The sequence below is a fragment of the Cervus canadensis genome, chromosome 28 (genome assembly GCF_019320065.1).
Source record: "Cervus canadensis isolate Bull #8, Minnesota chromosome 28, ASM1932006v1, whole genome shotgun sequence".
NCBI lineage: Eukaryota > Metazoa > Chordata > Mammalia > Artiodactyla > Cervidae > Cervus > Cervus canadensis.
The window spans coordinates 40,175,964-40,193,635 of record NC_057413.1 but is presented as its reverse complement, the minus strand read 5'-3'; the positions used below and the strand labels follow the sequence as shown (position 1 = coordinate 40,193,635).

The 17,672-nt window shown below is 41.2% G+C and overlaps 1 protein-coding gene across 6 annotated transcripts in view; it reads left to right on the top strand.

Moving 5' to 3' along the window:
• The window catches only part of ILRUN (inflammation and lipid regulator with UBA-like and NBR1-like domains), a 109,559-nt gene that overhangs the window by 77,196 nt on the left and 14,691 nt on the right, over positions 1-17,672 (top strand). For 4 of the 6 annotated variants that reach the window (XM_043449295.1, XM_043449292.1, XM_043449294.1 and 1 more), the window contains one exon: positions 13,897-14,225. In XM_043449295.1, coding sequence (XP_043305230.1) covers positions 13,897-14,225 — 329 coding nt within the window. The remainder of the gene's footprint in view (positions 1-13,896; positions 14,226-17,672) is intronic. The other 2 variants (XM_043449296.1, XM_043449297.1) reach the window with 1 other exon arrangement.

Below are 17,672 nucleotides of genomic sequence, written 5' to 3'. Positions count from 1 at the left end.
CTGAATTTGAGCTTTAAGCCAACTTTTTCACTCTCCTCTTTCACTTTCATCAAGAGGCTTTTTAGTTCCTCTTCACTTTCTGCCATAAGGGTGGTGTCATCTGCATATCTGAGATTATTGATATTTCTCCCGCAATCTTGATTCCAGCTTGTGCTTCTTCCAGCCCAGCGTCTCATGATGTTCTCTGCATATAAGTTAAATAAGCAGGGTGACATATACAGCCTTGACGACTCCTTTTCCTATTTGAACCAGTCTGTTGTTCCACGTCCAGTTCTAACTGTTGCTTCCTGACCTGCATATAGGTTTCTCAAGAGGCAGGTCAGGTGGTCTGGTATTCCCATCTCTTTCAGAATTTTCCACAGTTTATTGTGATCCACACAGTCAAAGGCTTTGACATAGTCAATAAAGCAGAAATAGATGTTTTTCTGGAACTCCTATGCTTTTTTGATGATCCCAGCGGATGTTGGCAATTTGATCTCTGGTTCCTCTGCCTTTCCTAAAACCAGCTTGAACATCTGGAAGTTCACGGTTCACGTATTGCTGAAGCCAGGCTTAGAAAATTTTGAGCATTACTTTCCTACCATGTGAGATGAGTGCAATTGTGAGGTAGTTTGAGCATTCTTTGGCATTGCCTTTCTTTGGGATTGGAACGAAAACTGACCTTTTCCAGTCCTGTGGCCACTGCTGAGTTTTCCAAATTTGCTGGCATATTGAGTGCAGCACTTTCACAGCATCATCTTTCAGGATTTGAAATAGCTCAACTGGAATTCCATCACCTCCACTAGCTTTGTTCGCAGTGATGCTTCAGTGGCTAAGACCAGCCTTTGTCTCCTGGTGCTGTCTCACAGCTCTCAGGGGTCAAGCCCAAGGCAGTTGTTCTAGAGCTCAGAAGACTATTGAGATTTCAGTCCTAGTCACAGTTGGAATTACTTTGAGATGTCCTTATTTAATGGATCTTTGAAAGTGGTACTTTCCAAAGCCTCCAACCCTTTTCCCTTGGGAACCCAGAACAAGTAGAACCTATTAATGCAGCAGTTTATCACTTGCTTTCCATGGCTTCCATTTGCATCTTGTGTGGGGCACAGGCAGGCTCTGGAATTAGGCAGTTTCAGCCCAGTATCCACATCAGGCTGGTTCATTTGTGCAGTCCTTGCTGTTCCCATTTGAAGACCATAATGCCCTTACTGCACTGCTGAGAAGAGGTTGACCTGGAAGGGTGAGATCTGCCCGCAGGTGGGAGTGGCTCGTGTCCAGTTGATGAGATGGTCCTTTTGAGGCCCCTGAAGAGCTGAGTGAGTGATGGCCCCTCCTGCCTGCCCTGCTGCAGCTTGTTCTACCCCTGTGGATCACAGCCCTCTCCTCAGTCACTTCACTACAGAGAGAACTGTTAGTGTTGACTTTGTTAGAACTTTACCTGCTAATGTCTGAAAATACACTTTTAAAATACTATACTAATTTATTTTAGTAAACTTGTAACAATTTTTAGATTTACAGTAAAGTTTCAGAGATGAACAGAGTTCCCATGTACCCAGTTTGCCCCATTGTTAGCATCTTACATAATCATGACAGTCTTGCTAGTATGAAGGCATCAATGTCGGTACCTTACTATGAACTCAACTCCCGACTTCGTATTTCATCATTTTTTCCTACCTTTCTGTTTCAGAAATCCTTCTGTTCCAGAAACTAGAGTCCCATGTTATGCTTGGTGGTCATGTGTCCCAGTCCCTTCTGGTCTGTGACAGTTTCTATCTTTCCATGTTTTTCCTATCCCCTGATAGTTTTGAGGAATACTGGCAAGTATGCTTTATATAAACTGTCCTTTATAATGTCCTCCAGTCTGAGCTTGTCTGATGTTTTCCACATGATTGGACTGATGTTACAGGTTTAGGAAAGAACACTAGGAAAGTGAAGTGCCCTGAAGTGCCCTACGGGCGAGGTGGGGGTACTTGATATTTGCATAATATCTCTGATGAAACTAACCATGGTCACTTCGTTTAAGTAGTTTGTTTGCCAGTTTCTCCACCATAAAGTTAATCCTTTTCTCTTTCCCTACTCTAAGATAGAGTGGGTTGGGAAGGGTGTATAGAATTAAGCTGCACCTCTTGGAAAGGAGAGTATCTTTATATATTATATATGTGTGTGTGTGTGTGTATTATTTGAAATTCTTTTGTAAGGAAGTTTGTTTCTTCTCCCTCATTTATTTATAGAACTATGAATCCATGTATATTTATTTTATAGTTGGAATTACAGTGCAGTGAGTGCTGCATTATTTTGTTGCCCAAGTTGTTCCAGCTCCAGAGGGAGCTCTTTCAGATGGCTCCTGTATCCCTGTAACATGCCCAATCCTTTTGTGTTTTGAGCACTTCCTTACTTTCTGGTGCAACAAGATGTTCCAGGCTTTTCTTAAATTTTCCATGCCTGAACTCTAGAATTAGCCATTTCTCCAAGAAGCCCTTGTGTTTATTATTTTTTTTTTAATTTTTTCATTTATTTTTATTAGTTGGAGGCTAATTACTTTACAATATTGTAGTGGTTTTTGCCATACATTGACATGAATCAGCCATGGATTTACATGTGTTCCCCATCCTGATCCCCCTCCCACCTCCCTCCCCATCCCATCCCTCTGGGTCTTCCCAGTGCACCAGCCCTGAGCACTTGTCTCATACATCCAACCTGGGGAGGCGATCTGTTTCACCCTAGATAATATACATGTTTCAATGCCATTCTCTCAGATCATCCCACCCTTGCCTTCTCCCACAGAGTCCAAAGGTCTGTTCTATACATCTGTGTCTCTTTCTGTCCTGCATATAGGCTTATCGTTACCATATTTTTAAATTCCATATATATGCGTTAGTATACTGTATTGGTCTTTATCTTTCTGGCTTACTTCACTCTGTATAATGGGCTCCAGTTTCATCCATCTCATTAGAACTGATTCAAATGTATTTTTTTTAATGGCTGAGTAATATTCCATTGTGTATATGTCCCATAGCTTTCTTCTCCATTCGTCTGCTGATGGGGATCTAGGTTGCTTCCATGTCCTGGCTATTATAAACAGAGCTGCGATGAGCATTGGGGTACACGTGTCTCTTTCAGATCTGGTTTCCTCGGTGTGTATGCCCAGAAGTGGGATTGCTGGGTCATATGGCAGTTCTATTTCCAGCTTTTAAAGGAATCTCCACACTGTTCTCCACAGTGGTTGTACTAGTTTGCATTCCCACCAACAGTGTAAGAGGGTTCCCTTTTCTCCACACCCTCTCCAGCATTTATTGCTTGTAGACTTTTGGATAGCAGCCATTCTGACTGGCGTGTAATGGTACCTCATTGTGGTTTTGATTTGCATTTCTCTGATAATGAGTGATGTTGAGCATCCTTTCATGTGTTTGTTAGCCATCTGTATGTCTTCTTTGGAGAAATGTCTGTTTAGTTCTTTGGCCCATTTTTTGATTGGGTCATTTATTTTTCTGGAATTGAGCTGCAGGAGTTGCTTGTATATTTTTGAGATTATTCCTTTGTCTGTTTCTTCATTTGCTATTATTTTCTCCCATTCTGAAGGCTGTCTTTTCACCTTGCTTATAGTTTCCTTTGTTGTGAAGAAGCTTTTAAGTTTAATTAGGTCCCATTTGTTTATTTTTGCTTTTATTTCCAATATTCTGGGAGGTGGGTCATAGAGGATCCTGCTGTGATTTATGTCGGAGAGTGTTTTGCCTGTGTTCTCCTCCAGGAGTTTTATAGTTTCTGGTCTTACATTTAGATCTTTAATCCATTTTGAGTTTATTTTTGTGTATGGTGTTAGAAAGTGTTCTAGTTTCATTCTTTTACAAATGGTTGACCAGTTTTCCCAGCACCACTTGTTTTAAAGAGGTTGTCTTTTCTCCATTGTATATTCTTGCCTCCTTTGTCGAAGATAAGGTGTCCATAGGTACATGGATTTATTTCTGGGCTTTCTATTTTGTTCCATTGATCTATATTTCTGTCTTTGTGCCAGTACCATACTGTCTTGATGACTGTGGCTTTGTAGTATAGTCTGAAGTCAGGCAGGTTGATTCCTCCAGTTCCATTCTTCTTTCTTAAGATTGCTTTGGCTATTCGAGGTTTTTTGTATTTCCATACAAATTGTGAAATTATTTGTTCTTGTTCTGTGAAAACTAGCTTGATAGGGATTGCATTGAATCTATAGATTGCTTTGGGTAGTATACTCATTTTCACAATATTGATTCTTCCAATTCATGAACAAGGTATATTTCTCCATCTGTTTGTGTCCTCTTTGATTTCTTTCATCAGTGTCTTATAGTTTTCTATATATAGGTCTTTTGTTTCTTTAGGTAGATATACTCCTAAGTATTTTTATTTATGTTGTAATGGTGAATGGAATTGTTTCCTTAATTTCTCTTTCTGTTTTCTCATTGTTAGTGTATAGGAATGCAAGGGATTTCTGTGTGTTAATTTTATATCCTGCAACTTTACAATATTCATTGATTAACTCTAGTAATTTTCTGGTAGAGTCTTTAGGGTTTTCTATGTAGAGGATCATGTCGTCTGCAAACAGTGAGAGTTTTACTTCTTTTCCTATCTGGATTCCTTTTATTTCTTTTTCTGCTCTGATTGCTGTGGCCAACACTTCCAAAACTATGTTGAATAGTAGTAGTGAGAGTGGGCACCCTTGTCTTGTTCCTGACTTTAGGGGAAATGCTTTCAATTTTTCACCATTGAGGATACTGTTTGCTGTGGGTTTGTCATATATAGTTTTTATTATTTGAGGTATGTTCCTTTATTAGTTGAGTAGTTCCTTATTAGTTGAGGTATGTTCCTTCTATTCCTGCTTTCTGGAGAGTTTTTATCATAAATGGATGTTGAATTTTGTCAAAGGCTTTTTCTGCATCTATTGAGATAATATGGTTTTTATCTTTCAATTTGTTAATGTGGTATATTACATTGATTGATTTGCAGATATTAAAGAATCCTTGCATTCCTGGGATAAAGCCCACTTGGTCATGATGTATCATTTTTTTAATATGTTGTTGGATTCTGTTTGCTAGAATTTTGTTAAGGTTTTTTGCATCTATGTTCATCAGTGATACTGGCCTGTAGTTTTCTTTTTTTGTGGCATCTTTGTCTGGTTTTGGTATTAGGGTGATGGTGGCCTCATAAAATGAGTTTGGGAGTTTACCTTCTTCTGCAATTTTCTGGAAGAGTTTGAGTAAGATAGGTGTTAGCTCTTCTTTAAATTTTTGATAGAATTCAGCTGTGAAGCCATCTGGTCCTGGGCTTTTGTTTGCTGGAAGATTTCTGATTACAGTTTCGATTCCCATGCTTGTGATGGGTCTGCTAAGATCTTCTATTTCTTCCTGGTTCAGTTTTGGAAAGTTATACTTTTCCAAGAATTTGTCCATTTCTTCCAAGTTGTCCATTTTATTGGCACATAGCTGCTGGTAGTAGTCTCTTATGATCCTTTATATTTCAGTGTTGTCTGTTGTGATCTCTCCATTTTCATTTCTAATTTTGTTGATTTGGGTCTTCTCCCTTTGTTTCTTGATGAGTCTGGCTAATGGTTTGTCAATTTTGTTTACCTTTTCCAAAAACCATCTCTTAGCTTTGTTGATTTTTGCTATGGTCTCTTTTGTTTCTTTTGCATTTATTTCTGCCCTAATTTTTAAGATTTCTTTCCTTCTACTAACCCTGGGGTTCTTCATTTCTTCCTTCTCTAGTTGCTTTAGATGTAGAGTTAGGTTATTTATTTGACTTTTTTCTTGTTTCTTGAGGTAAGCCTGTAATGCTATGAACCTTCTCCTTAGCACTGCTTTTATCGTGTCCCATAGGTTTTGGGTTGTTGTGTTTCCTGTCTAGAGAAGATCCTTTAGCATTTGTTGAAGAGCTGGTTTGGTGGTGCTGAATTCTCTCAGCTTTTGCTTGTCTGTAAAGCTTTTGAATTTTCCATCATATCTGAATGAGATCCTTGCTGGGTACAGTAATCTGGGTTGAGGGTTATTCTCTTTCATTACTTTAAGTATGTCCTGCCATTCCCTTCTGGCCTGAAGAGTTTCTATTGGAAGATCAGCTGTTATCCTTATGGGAATCCCCTTGTGTGTTATATGTTGTTTCTCCCTTGCTGCTTTTAATATTTGTTCTTTGTGTTTGATCTTTGTTAATTTGATTAATATGTGTCTTGGAGTGTTTCGCCTTGGGTTCATCCTGTTTGGGACTCTCTGGGTTTCTTGGACTTGTGTAACTATTTCCTTCCCCATTTTAGGGAAGTTTTCAGTTATTATCTCCTCAAGTATTTTCTCATGGCCTTTCTTTTTGTCTTCTTCTTCTGGGACTCCTATGATTCAAATGTTGGGGCGTTTCATATTGTCCCAGAGGTCCCTGAGGTTGTCCTCATTTCTTTTGATTCTTTTTTCCTCTCTGCTTCATTTTTTCCCACCATTTTATCTTCTACCTCACTTATCCTATCTTCTGCCTTCATTATTCTACTGTTGGTTCCCTCCAGAGTGTTTTTGATCTCATTTATTGCATTATCCATTTTTAATTGACTCTTTTTTATTTCTTCTAGGTCCTTGTTAAACATTTCTTGCATCTTCTCAATCCTTGTCTCCAGGCTATTTATCTGTTACTCCATTTTGTTTTCAAGATTTTGGATCATTTTTATTATCATTATTCTAAATTCTTTTTCAGGTAGATTCCCTATCTCCTCCTCTTTTGTTTGGCTTGGTGGGCATTTTTCATGTTCCTTTACCTGTTGGGTATTTCTCTGCCTTTTCATCTTATTTAGATTGCTGTGTTTGGGGTGGCCTTTCTGTATTCTGGTAGCCTGTGGTTCCTTTTTATTGTGGAGGCTCTCCCACAAGTGGGTGGGGTTGGACGATTGGCTTGTCAAGGTTTCCTGGTTAGGGAAGCTTGTGTAGGTGTTCTGGTGGGTGGAGCTGGATTTCTTATCTCTGGAGTGCAATGGAGTGTCCAGTAGTGAGTTTTGAGATGGGTCTATGGGTTTGGTGTGACTTTGGGCAGCCTGTATATTGACACTCAGGGTTATGTTCCTGCATTGCTGGAGAATTTGCATGGTATGTCTTGCTCTGGAACTTATTGGCTCTTGGGTGGTAGTTGATTTCAGTGTAGGTATGGAGGCCTTTGGATGATCTCTTATTAATTAATGTTTCCTGTAGTCAGGAGTTCTCTGGTGTTCTCAGGTTTTGGGCTTAAGCCTCTTGCCTCTGGATTTCAGTCTTATTCTTCCAGTAGCCTCAAGACTTCTCCCTCCATACAGCACTGATAATAAAACTTCTAGGTTATTGGTGAAAAGAGTCTCCACAGTGAGGGACACCTAGAGAGGTTCACAGAGTTACATGAGGAAGGGGCGGGGGGAGGAAAGAGATAGAGGTGAGCAGGAGGAGAGAAAGGGGGATTCAAGAGAGGAGAGACAGATCTAGGCAGTACTCTGTTCCCTAAGTGTTCTCTGCAGCCCGGAACACCAATAGAGATTCACAGAATTGAATGAAAAGAGAGGGGGGAGGGAGGAAATAGAGGTGATCTGGGGGAGAAAAAGGAGAGTCAAAAGGGGGAGAGAGTAATCAAACCAGTAATCACACTCCTGAGTAAAAATGGGTACTGAAGGTTAGATTCTTTAATGTCCAAAATTGATATCAAATACTGAAAAACAAAGATTAAAAATCTACAGTAGAGGTTAGACTCTTAAAAATACAATATTTTTTCTTAAAAAATTGATAACTATATATGAAGTTCACTTTAAAAAAAATAGGGCCCCCCCCCTTTTTTTGCAAGGTTATAGTGGGTTATAAAGATGAAAATTAAGGAGTAATAGAGGAGTAATAGAGGACTTTAAAAAAAAAGAAAAATTTTTTTCTTTTATTAAAAAAATAATAATATAATAGTAAAAATATATCTAGGAATTTCTCTGGAGCTGTTGCGGGCAGTGTGGGTTCAGTTTCAGATAGCTCCCTGTTCCAGCTTACACTTCTCGATATCTATGGGCCCCTTCCAGTGTAGTCGGTGTTACCTACAGGGATTTTAATCTGTTGCACCGGTCCCTTCTGAAGCGGTTCCCTCTGTTTATTTGGCTTCTGTCTGCAGGTCTCTTCAGTGTCTAGTTTCCGCCCTGACACAAGCGGGCGGAGGTCGTCTCTTGTTTAGGTTCACTTGTTCAGTCGCGCTGCGGGGAGGGAGGGGCGCTGCAGACAAATATCACTGGCGTGTGTGGGGAGCACTCACAGTGTTCCGGCCACACTGGGTTTGCCCCCGCTCACGGCGTGTGTGCTTTCCCTGTCTACACTGCTCAAGCTCCAGGCTGCTCTACAGGGAGCGGGCCCTGAGTTGCGTGCACTTTCCAGGCCCAAGCTGCTCAGGTTCAGGTTTTCGGGTACTCCACAAAAGTGCAGACTCGGTTGGCCTGCGTTTTGTGCCTTCCCGTCAGCTAGCTCGGGCAGCCAGGAGCTTGAGCGCACTCTCCCCCGGTGCAGTGTGCCTTCTCCCCTCTGCGATCCCAGCCTCAGTTTCCGCGTGAGCCGGTCTGGTGCACCTTGTGTCACTTCTGGGGAGCTGATCTCTGGCTGTGACCCTCCTGGCAGATGTCAACCATCCAGATTCTCAGGAAGTCTTTGGTTAGAGACTGGAAGCCTGTTTGTAGTTTGGTAGGGGGTGCCGTCTCTGGGGCCAAGTTTCCCCTTTCCCCTCCCCCCTGCCTCCTGCCTCTGGCGGGGGATGGGCTGGTCCGCAGCCCGCTAGCTCTTCTCTGGGATTGCTTAGTCCTTCCGGCAGTGCCTTCAGTTAGGGCTTTTCGAAGGTTAATTCTCTCTCTCCCTTGCTGTCCCACAGTTTAAGTTGCTATCTCGCCTTAGCTCCCTCCGATTGCCCTCAGGGCCTTTGGGCCCGGTCCTTACCCTAAGCAATGCCGCCAGCTCCTCTCCGTTCAGCCCCCACTTGCTGGTTGCGGATGCAAGCATCTGGGGTACTTTTCTGCTGGGAGTTGCTTTTAGGCACGTAATCTGTGGGTTTTATTTTTATTTATTTTTTTTTAATCTGTGGGTTTTATTAATTTTCCTCCCGATTAGGTTGCCCTCCGACGTTCGAAAACTTCCTCCAGACCCGCAGGTGAGAGGGTTTCCTGGTGTTTGGAAACTTCCTCTATTAGGACTCCCTTCCCTGGGCGGATTTCAGTCCCTAACTCTTTTGTCTCTCTTTTTATCTTTTATATTTTGTCCTACCTCCTTTCGAAGACAATGGGCTGCTTTTCTGGGTGCCTGATGTCTTCTGCTAGCGATCAATAGTTGTTTTGTGGAGTTTGCTCAGCGTTCACATCTGTTTTTTTTATTAGAGAATAGTACTTAGAAACCACTGAGCACCAGGTGAGTCCATTGCTCCTGGGGTGTCATTATTTCTTGGTCACATTAGTGATTAGAGCTAGGTGGTATATGTATGCCTACTACCCCTTGTATACAGACATGTCTAATTGTTTCTGTTTATTTGCATATATATTAGGATAACGGTGAGTTTATATTGATGTGTCTGACTTTAATCCAGTACCACAGGGTTTTAGAATGCCTTCTTTGCTTGCTTTACTGTAACATCCTTCTTCCATAATGAAAAACCTTGCACCCACTATCCATTTACTTATATTCAACCCACTATACCTGTTCCTGTACTGTAAATACATTGTAACCTATATTCCCACAAGAAACAAGTTTACCAGTTCTAATATTGTACTAATTTTTTAACTATTTCTATTTTAGTGGACAAATCATAGGTTCTTGTTTACTTTTATTATGATGTGATTTAAGTGTTTTTCATATTCTTTAATCTGGGATGTGTTTGTATGTCAGCATGATTGATTAAGATGATGGATTTTGTCTCCAAGTTTAATGTTTCCATTCTACTCCACACTTCTGATATTCTGAAAGGTTATGTTCTCTCTTCAGTAATTTATTTCACATTTCTACAAGAAGAAGTATAGACTTATTAAAAGTTTATACTTACTATTAAAGGTTTTATTATATGTAAAAGAGACAAGTTGAAGGAAATAAGATTTGCAGCACCTTCTCGCCCCAAAGTTCTGGCTCAGGTGCTTTTTAAAAAATTGCCTTATGGCAAGACATCTAAACGCAGTTTCTCCATTTGCTCAGTAAGTCTTGACTGTGTAGGCTTGATACTTGGTTTTATTTTCTTGGCTACTTTTCTAGGACATCCTGTTGACCCATTCTTGTTATTAGTGCCAAAGATCATATGCCTGTCAGTAAAGATATTATGGACCCGGGAAATGGGACTGACTTAACTAAAGCTTTCATTCCCTAGACACTTGGTTCCCAAATTCCTGTGGGGAAGAAAGAAGTGTGGGTTTAAAAAGCTATATTAAGAGCTAGGTCTTGATCATCATCGTGGTCAAGTTCTAACTTGAAGTCTGACCTTGGGCCATCACTTCTACCTCCAGACCACAAATCCTTCATCTAGAAAGTGAAACAGTTCCATTAGATAACTCCTAGATGCTGGGAGGGATTGGGGGCAGGAGGAGAAGGGGACAACAGAGGATGAGATGGCTGGATGGCATCACCGACTCAATGGACATGGGTTTGAGTAAATTCCGGGAGTTGGTGATAGACAGGGAGGCCTGGTGTGCTGCAGTTCATGGGGTCGCAAAGAGTCGGACACGACTGAGCGGCTGAACTGAACTGAACTGAAAGTTCCTTATGGCTGTGGTTTTATCATCAGAGACAGTGAAATACCTGGTATACGGCCATGCCATCCTGAATGCGCCAGTTCTCTTCTGATCTCAGAAGCTAAGCAGGGTAGGGCCTGCTTTAGTACTTGAATGAGAGATAGTGAAATACCTGGCTGGCAGTTTTAATCTCAGTAATTAAGGTGCTCTGGCAAGAATTGGAAATGGTCAGCCTCTTTGAAATAGGTCTATTGGGCCATTCTTTATCATCCTTTTGTTTAATTAAAAACAGCACACACACTCTGTGTGGGATGAACACATTCTGAAATGTGAGGTCTGTAGGTAGAATGAGGAGGGCTCAGATGGTACTCTTGAGAATGATCCATCGTGGTAGTAACTTTGTAGAATCAGAACTGGGCCGTTTATTATTTGTTGTTCATAAATCAGGGACTTATTAAGTGACATTTCTTTTACAGCTAGTATGTAGAATCTGTGAACAGTACAGAGAAATAGCCAAAGTGAAGAGAGGATGATGGCTTAAGTATGATTAAGGCTCAGTGAGTTGTATTAAAGAAGCTTTAGTTCTCAAAGCTTTAGTCTCGTACTGCTAACAGCCTTCAGAAGAGTCTGTTATTTCTCACAAGCATTGAGTTTCCTGAGCTAAGAGAGTGAAACATATGACCTATAGCCGAGTATGCTATCCATACCATGTATTTACAAGAAGATTTTGGTAAACAGATGGGTGGAAGACAAAAGTAGGAATTAATGTACTATAAGACAAGGCATTTTGCTTGGAAAAAATGAATAATAGAGTGAAGAAATGTTGCCTTTGGTTAGAAAGTGCAAAATGAGAGCGCACAGAATGAGTCTCCCTCAGGCTGCCTGCCATTGAATTGTTCTTTAAAAGCCACATCGTATCAATTTATGAGATTAAACTTGTATGAAAGTCTTGAATGATAGTCCTCTGACCCACCATTCCTGGCTCCTGTTCCACATTTCTAAATGAAGTGTACTCTGCCTGTCTTTGTTTGCAGTGTTAAATCAGCAAGTCGAGCTTTTATGATACTAGTTTATGTAAAGATTCACACGTGCTTTAACAGTGTATCTGGAATGGATGTCCATTCCTCTGATCCATACTAATGTTATTAGCAGCGTTAGCTTCCTCTTCACCATGGGTAAAAAGAGTTGCTCATTATAGAAGTGAACAGTAGATGTCACTGCATCTCCACTTACTACGGCTCTGGCTCAGTTTATTTGGATACAACCAAGTTCTTAATACAGCTTCCAAATCACTAACCTTAAATCACGTATTTATGGCTGACAATTAAGATCCCCTTCCTCAAATATAGAATTGAAAATTGAGAACAAACATAACCCAGGGGAGTTTTCTTCAATTTCCTTTTTAGTGTATTTGTTCTAGGCTTATATATTATTTATACAGTAGTCCCCCACTTATCTATGGGGGGGATATGTTCTGAGATCTCTAGTATGGATTCTGAAACCACAGACAGCATTGAACCCTACATATACTGTTTTTCCCTATATGTACCTAACTATGATAAAGCCTAATTTACAAATTATTCACATTAAGAGATTGTCAACAATAATATATTTGAACAGTTAAGATAATATACTGTAAAAGGTTATGTGAATGTAGTCTCTCTTTCAAAATAGCTTATTGTCCAAATTTAACACCTTTTCCATCTTAACAAAGCATTTATCACTCGCTATGGCTCTCACTTTTGCAGTTTTAAGTGTGACAGCAAAACTAGCATGAGTTTCCTTTTTCCTTCACAGTTTCATAATTAGAAGATTTGTTACTGTAAGTCTTAGCAACCTCAGTGTATGGTTTTGCTTTTCTTTCCTTACTCAGTTGAAAACTTTTCACCTTTTCAGTTGAGGCACATTATGACTTCTCTTTGGCATATCTGAACTGGCCAGCATCAGTACTCTTGCGCTTTGGGGCCGTTATTAAGTGCCATAAGGGTTACTTGAGTACAAGTACTTGCTGACAAGGAAAGGAAAATAAAGAACTGAATTATGACCGAAAGTCCTACAATGCGTCTTTCAAAACAAACCTCTTACGGTTTGAATGTAGATGGTACAGTTTCCATATATGACAGAAAGGCGAAGTTGGTGTTAACTTGAATTATTTTAGAAAGCCTGAGGCATACTGAATTTGATCTCTCTTGAACATGTTGAGTCACTCAGTCGTGTCCAACTCTTTGCAACCCCATGGACTGCAGCACGCCAGGCTTCCCTGTGCATCACCATCTCCTGGAGTTTGCCCAAATTCATGCCCATTGAATCAGTGATGCCATCCAACCATCTCATCCTCTGTTGTCCTTTTCTCCTCCTGCCTTCAATCTTTCCCAGCATCAGGGTCTTTTCCAGTGATTCAGCTCTTCACATCAGGTGGCCAAAGTATTGGAGCTTCAGCTTTAGCATCAGTCCTTTCAGTGAATATTCAAGGTTGATTTCCTTTATCATTGACTGGTTTGATCTCCTTGTAGTCCAAGGGACGGACTCTCAAGAGTCTTCTCCAGAACCACAGTTTGAAAGCATCAATTCTTTGGTGCTCAGCCTTCTTCATAAACCAACTCATAGATGGTGAAAATAGCCAGGGTGATATCTGTTCTCATATGTCAGGGTCAGTGCTGGCTTCCTCCTGGTAAAACTGTTAATAGTTACCTTGTTTACTCTCAGTTGTCCTAGTTTGGACAATACGTGGTCACTCTAAATTGCCCAGCAGTGGCTAATAAGTTGCAGTTCTAGTCATTATAGGCACTTTTTTTTTTTTTTAATAAACTCAAGAGTTATGCCTGCTCTGAGTTTTCTGAGTTAAATCTACAAAACAAAGCAAAACCCATGAGCTTGTAATTGTGGAAATATTGCCTTTGGGTTTGTACATATTGATCATTGCTCTTCAAAGTAATGATTTCCAAATATGGTTATGCATCAAAATCAACTAGGGACCTTTTTACAGATAGTTTCATGGGTCTCAACCACAGACCTCTACTGATTTTGTACCAGAGTTTGAACTTGACATTGCTAAAAATGTAGAACTGCTTGCAATGCAAATGTAATAGATTATTCTGTCAGTAAGCTTCTGAACTAGCATGTAGAGGAACATTTCTTTGTGTGGTTTGGGTGGTATTTGGGGTTCTCTGTGATGGCTGCTTTGAGCCTTGAGGGTATGCCGGGCGTTGACACGAGTTGCCTTTTTGTTTCAGATGTCATCTGGGTCATTCTCAGTGTGGAAGTGGGTGGACTTTTAGGAGTCACGCAGCAGCTGTCATCTTTTGAAACGGAGTTCAACACACAGCCACATCGCAAGGTAGAAGGAAACTTCAACCCGTTTGCCTCTCCCCAAAAGAACCGACAATCAGATGAAAACAACTTAAAAGACCCTGGGGGTTCCGAGTTCGACTCGATCAGCAAAATCACATGGGCTCCTGCTCCTGACCAAACCGAGCAAGATGAGAATAGACCCTCAGAGAACTCTGTAAATCTGTCCCCCAGCAGTCACGCAAACAACTTATCAGTAGTGACTTACAGTAAGGTAGGTGCCCTCGGAGAAGAGGAGAAGGGGTAGGTGGTGGGCGTTGGGATTTGTGATACCCCTTCTGGCAGACCTAGAAGCCTAGAATGTTCTTTAAGACTGCTTAGCTCTCCTGCCAATGCAATAGCACAAAAACCTACCCCTTCTCCCCTCCCCGCCTCCCTATCTCCAGGTCCTGTGGGTGTTAACTCCTCCATCCACATTTTATAAATACTGCTGTCTCTCTGCTCTGGTTTGGGTGTTGAAAGAACAGAGTTCTTTACCTTTAGCATTTAAAAAAAAAAAAAGAAAGTCAAAATATCACCAGGCATTCTTCCAGTGTGAATGTATACTAAATGTAGAGCAATAGCACACCTTTGGAATTTGTTCCTACTGTGTTTTTTTTGGTTTTGGGTAGAGTGTTTTTCCTGAAGAAAAAGACAGACTTAATTATTTATCCCATATGTTGTTGGGCTTCCACTTTATTTACCTAGTTTCCAAGTCTTGATTATCTTTCCAGTCCCTTGTGGCCTATCTGCCTCCTCACCCACAACCCAGAGTGGCCCAAGTGATATTTTGACTTTTCACGTGTGCAGAATAAGTGAGAGAATTGTTTATTGAGTTAAAATAATTTTAAATATTCTGATTGTTCTAAGACTGTCTTCTGGGTGTTTGATCTCTTGATCTGCTTCTCTATGCTTGCTGATTACACAGCGCCTTCCATATTCTGCTAAGGGTGATGACGGTTCCTGGTTGTTTTTGGTTGGTTGAATAAAGCCCTGTGCTGCTGAGAGCTAACTGTTGTAGGTGATTTGTGTGACAGAGCCTGTGAGCACTGCTGTTCCTTCTTTGATTAATAATGTGATGCATTAGGCTTAGCCTCCCACTTATAGAATCGTATAACTGTTAAGTCTTTGCTTGCTTCACGTTGGCATTCACCCTCAATATTTTAAAAATAAAATTGATCCTTATTTGAGGGACAGCTTGCTCTGTTGTAAGAATGGCATTTTACTGATCTGTGCTTTATATGTGGTCTACATCCACAGGCAAATTAAGAAAAGAAACTTGGTGATATGAACTCTTTCTCCACATGGTCTAAAGCGGGACTTCATTGAGTAGAAGTGTAACAAGATTGATTTCTTAGTTTGATGGTCATTATAAAGGATTGTGTGGAATCATGTTAGTCAGTCGTACAGGATATAAGAAGTAAATAGGCGAGGCAATGGCTTATAGTTGAGGAAAGTCTTCACGTCTTAACACTCTAACAAAAGATTTTTCCTCTAAGTTCCTGTTGCTCCAGATAGCTCGTCCTTAAGTTTAACCCTTCAGGGTACGGCTGTTGCAGGTGGTACGGGCCCTAGGGCAAGCATGCCCTGTTAGGAGAACTTGGAAGCAGTTGAGCGTGCTGTGAAGAGAGTCGCAGGAAGTGGAACCTGCTGCTCCAGGGCTTTCTGTGATGGAGGCCCCTCCACCCAGTTGAGCTCCGTGGCCCGCCCGTCACTGTAGCCTGAAAGGGCTGCTGTTCCTGGCCAGAACACTGTGCTTGTTTTCCTGGGTTGCGAACCTGTTAATTATTTTTTGATCCTTTATGGCTTTAGGGACTGTTGCCTTTTAAGTCTGTCATTGCCCTGGCTTGGGTGGAGGTGGCGGCTTGTTTCATAAACTCTGTAGGATCATTTAGAAATAGCATTTGCAAGAACCACAGAGAAAAGTTTCTCATTGGAGATGATATGCAAGACTGTTGCCGATAATTGTGTTGAGAATGTGGCACTTGGACCCCAAAGAGAAATCAGAGCCTCGTTTTCTTCTTAAGTGAATCAGAATCTTACTCAGAAAGCATTTGTGTGAGCACTAGCAAGTCCTCCTGTAGCATTTCTGGCTAAAATGTGGTCAGCTCTGCTTCTGAGGACTCCTTGGAAATGGGATAGAGGATAGACAGTCACCAGGAAGGATTTATCGAAACATCTGCACTGACGTACAAATCCGTGTACATTATTGAATACGGAAACGTGAAGGATAGAAGTTATCCCTACTAGCTAGCAGTTCTCAGTACAGTGGGGGAGATGAAAGAGGCGTGCCTTTCAGTCCAGGTGAAGTGTGAATTTGGTCAGTAGAGCACCGCACAGTCAAAATGTATAATTTGTGTGCATGGCTGGGGGTTAGTTAAGAAGGCAGAGATAAAGGAGAGATGGAGCTGATGTAAAAGCACAGATTTGGAAAGACAGGAAGGATGATGATAGCAGAGCAGTTGCAGTGCTGAAGGCAGAATGCTGAGTAAGGGGTGTGTGGTTAGGTAACTGAGTGGGGGAGACGTTCAGTTAGTTGCAATGTGTTTATTTAGATGAAAAAATTTGGATAGAATGATTACAAATGACTCTGAAAAGAATTGGGACTATAGTTAAGTGGATATCTTCAAGCAGGGATCATTCATATTTCTAAGCATTTGTGTTTGGCTTAAGAATATAGATTTATTTATTTATAAGGCAAGACTCCTTAAAGTTCTGAAGGGGTGTATTTGACCAAGTGATGAGATCAAGTAAAGACTAGAGTTATTTTTTAACCATTCCTGTGTGCCAGGTATGCTGCCAAGTGCTTTAGATGTATCATCTCATATTTTGATAAGAAAATGAAAGCTCTGAGGGGCTGACTGGCCCCAGTATCACACAGCTGGTGAGGGACAGAGCTGGGATTCCAACCCAGGTGCCACATTACTGAAGGTATTAGTAGGTGAACCTGGGCTTTGCTTAGATCATCCTTTGTTTTGTTTTTCCTGTGATCAAAAGCATTAACTGAGTCAATGACAAGTATCATCAAGGTGTGAAAGACACAAAACTTGAAGTAAGAGGCTCTAAAGTAAACTGGGGATTGCCTATGGCATTTTTTTTTTGACGGGGGGTGGGGGAGTTCCTCTATCTGTTGAGTCTTTACAGTAAGTGATGTCTTTTTTTAGTTGATAAAAATAAAAACTTTTTAAACTCTCAGGGTGCACCAACCATGTGGTGTTAATAATAAATAGCTCCCTTTTATTTATGAATGAGTGGAAAGACTGAGATAGCCCCCTAGAAATCTAGAGTTAGAGCAGGGGTGTTCAGTTCACCCCAGGTGTCATCTTTATTGGGTAGGTAGGCAGAGGACCTGGTGCCCTGGTATCAGGGATCACTGAGTTGGCAATAGATTTGATTTACTCTAAAGAAATTCCCTGCCTTCCCTGAAGGCTGGAGAGAGCATGATGCTCTGGGAAGCCCATGACCACAGTTTTAGGAGACCGGTCCAGTTTCCTGCTGCTGCCATAGTTACAGTTTAACTTGCTAAGGTTGGTAGGATGAGATGGAAAGCTTGCTCCATGCACCTTCTGTGAGGGCACATCTGTCAGTGCCAGGAGCTGGACACCCCGGGATCCCTTCCCCTGCCTCCCTTGAGTATCCCAAGCTCTCTGGACCCAGCGCTCTGTGCTGTGGGCAGGGAGTC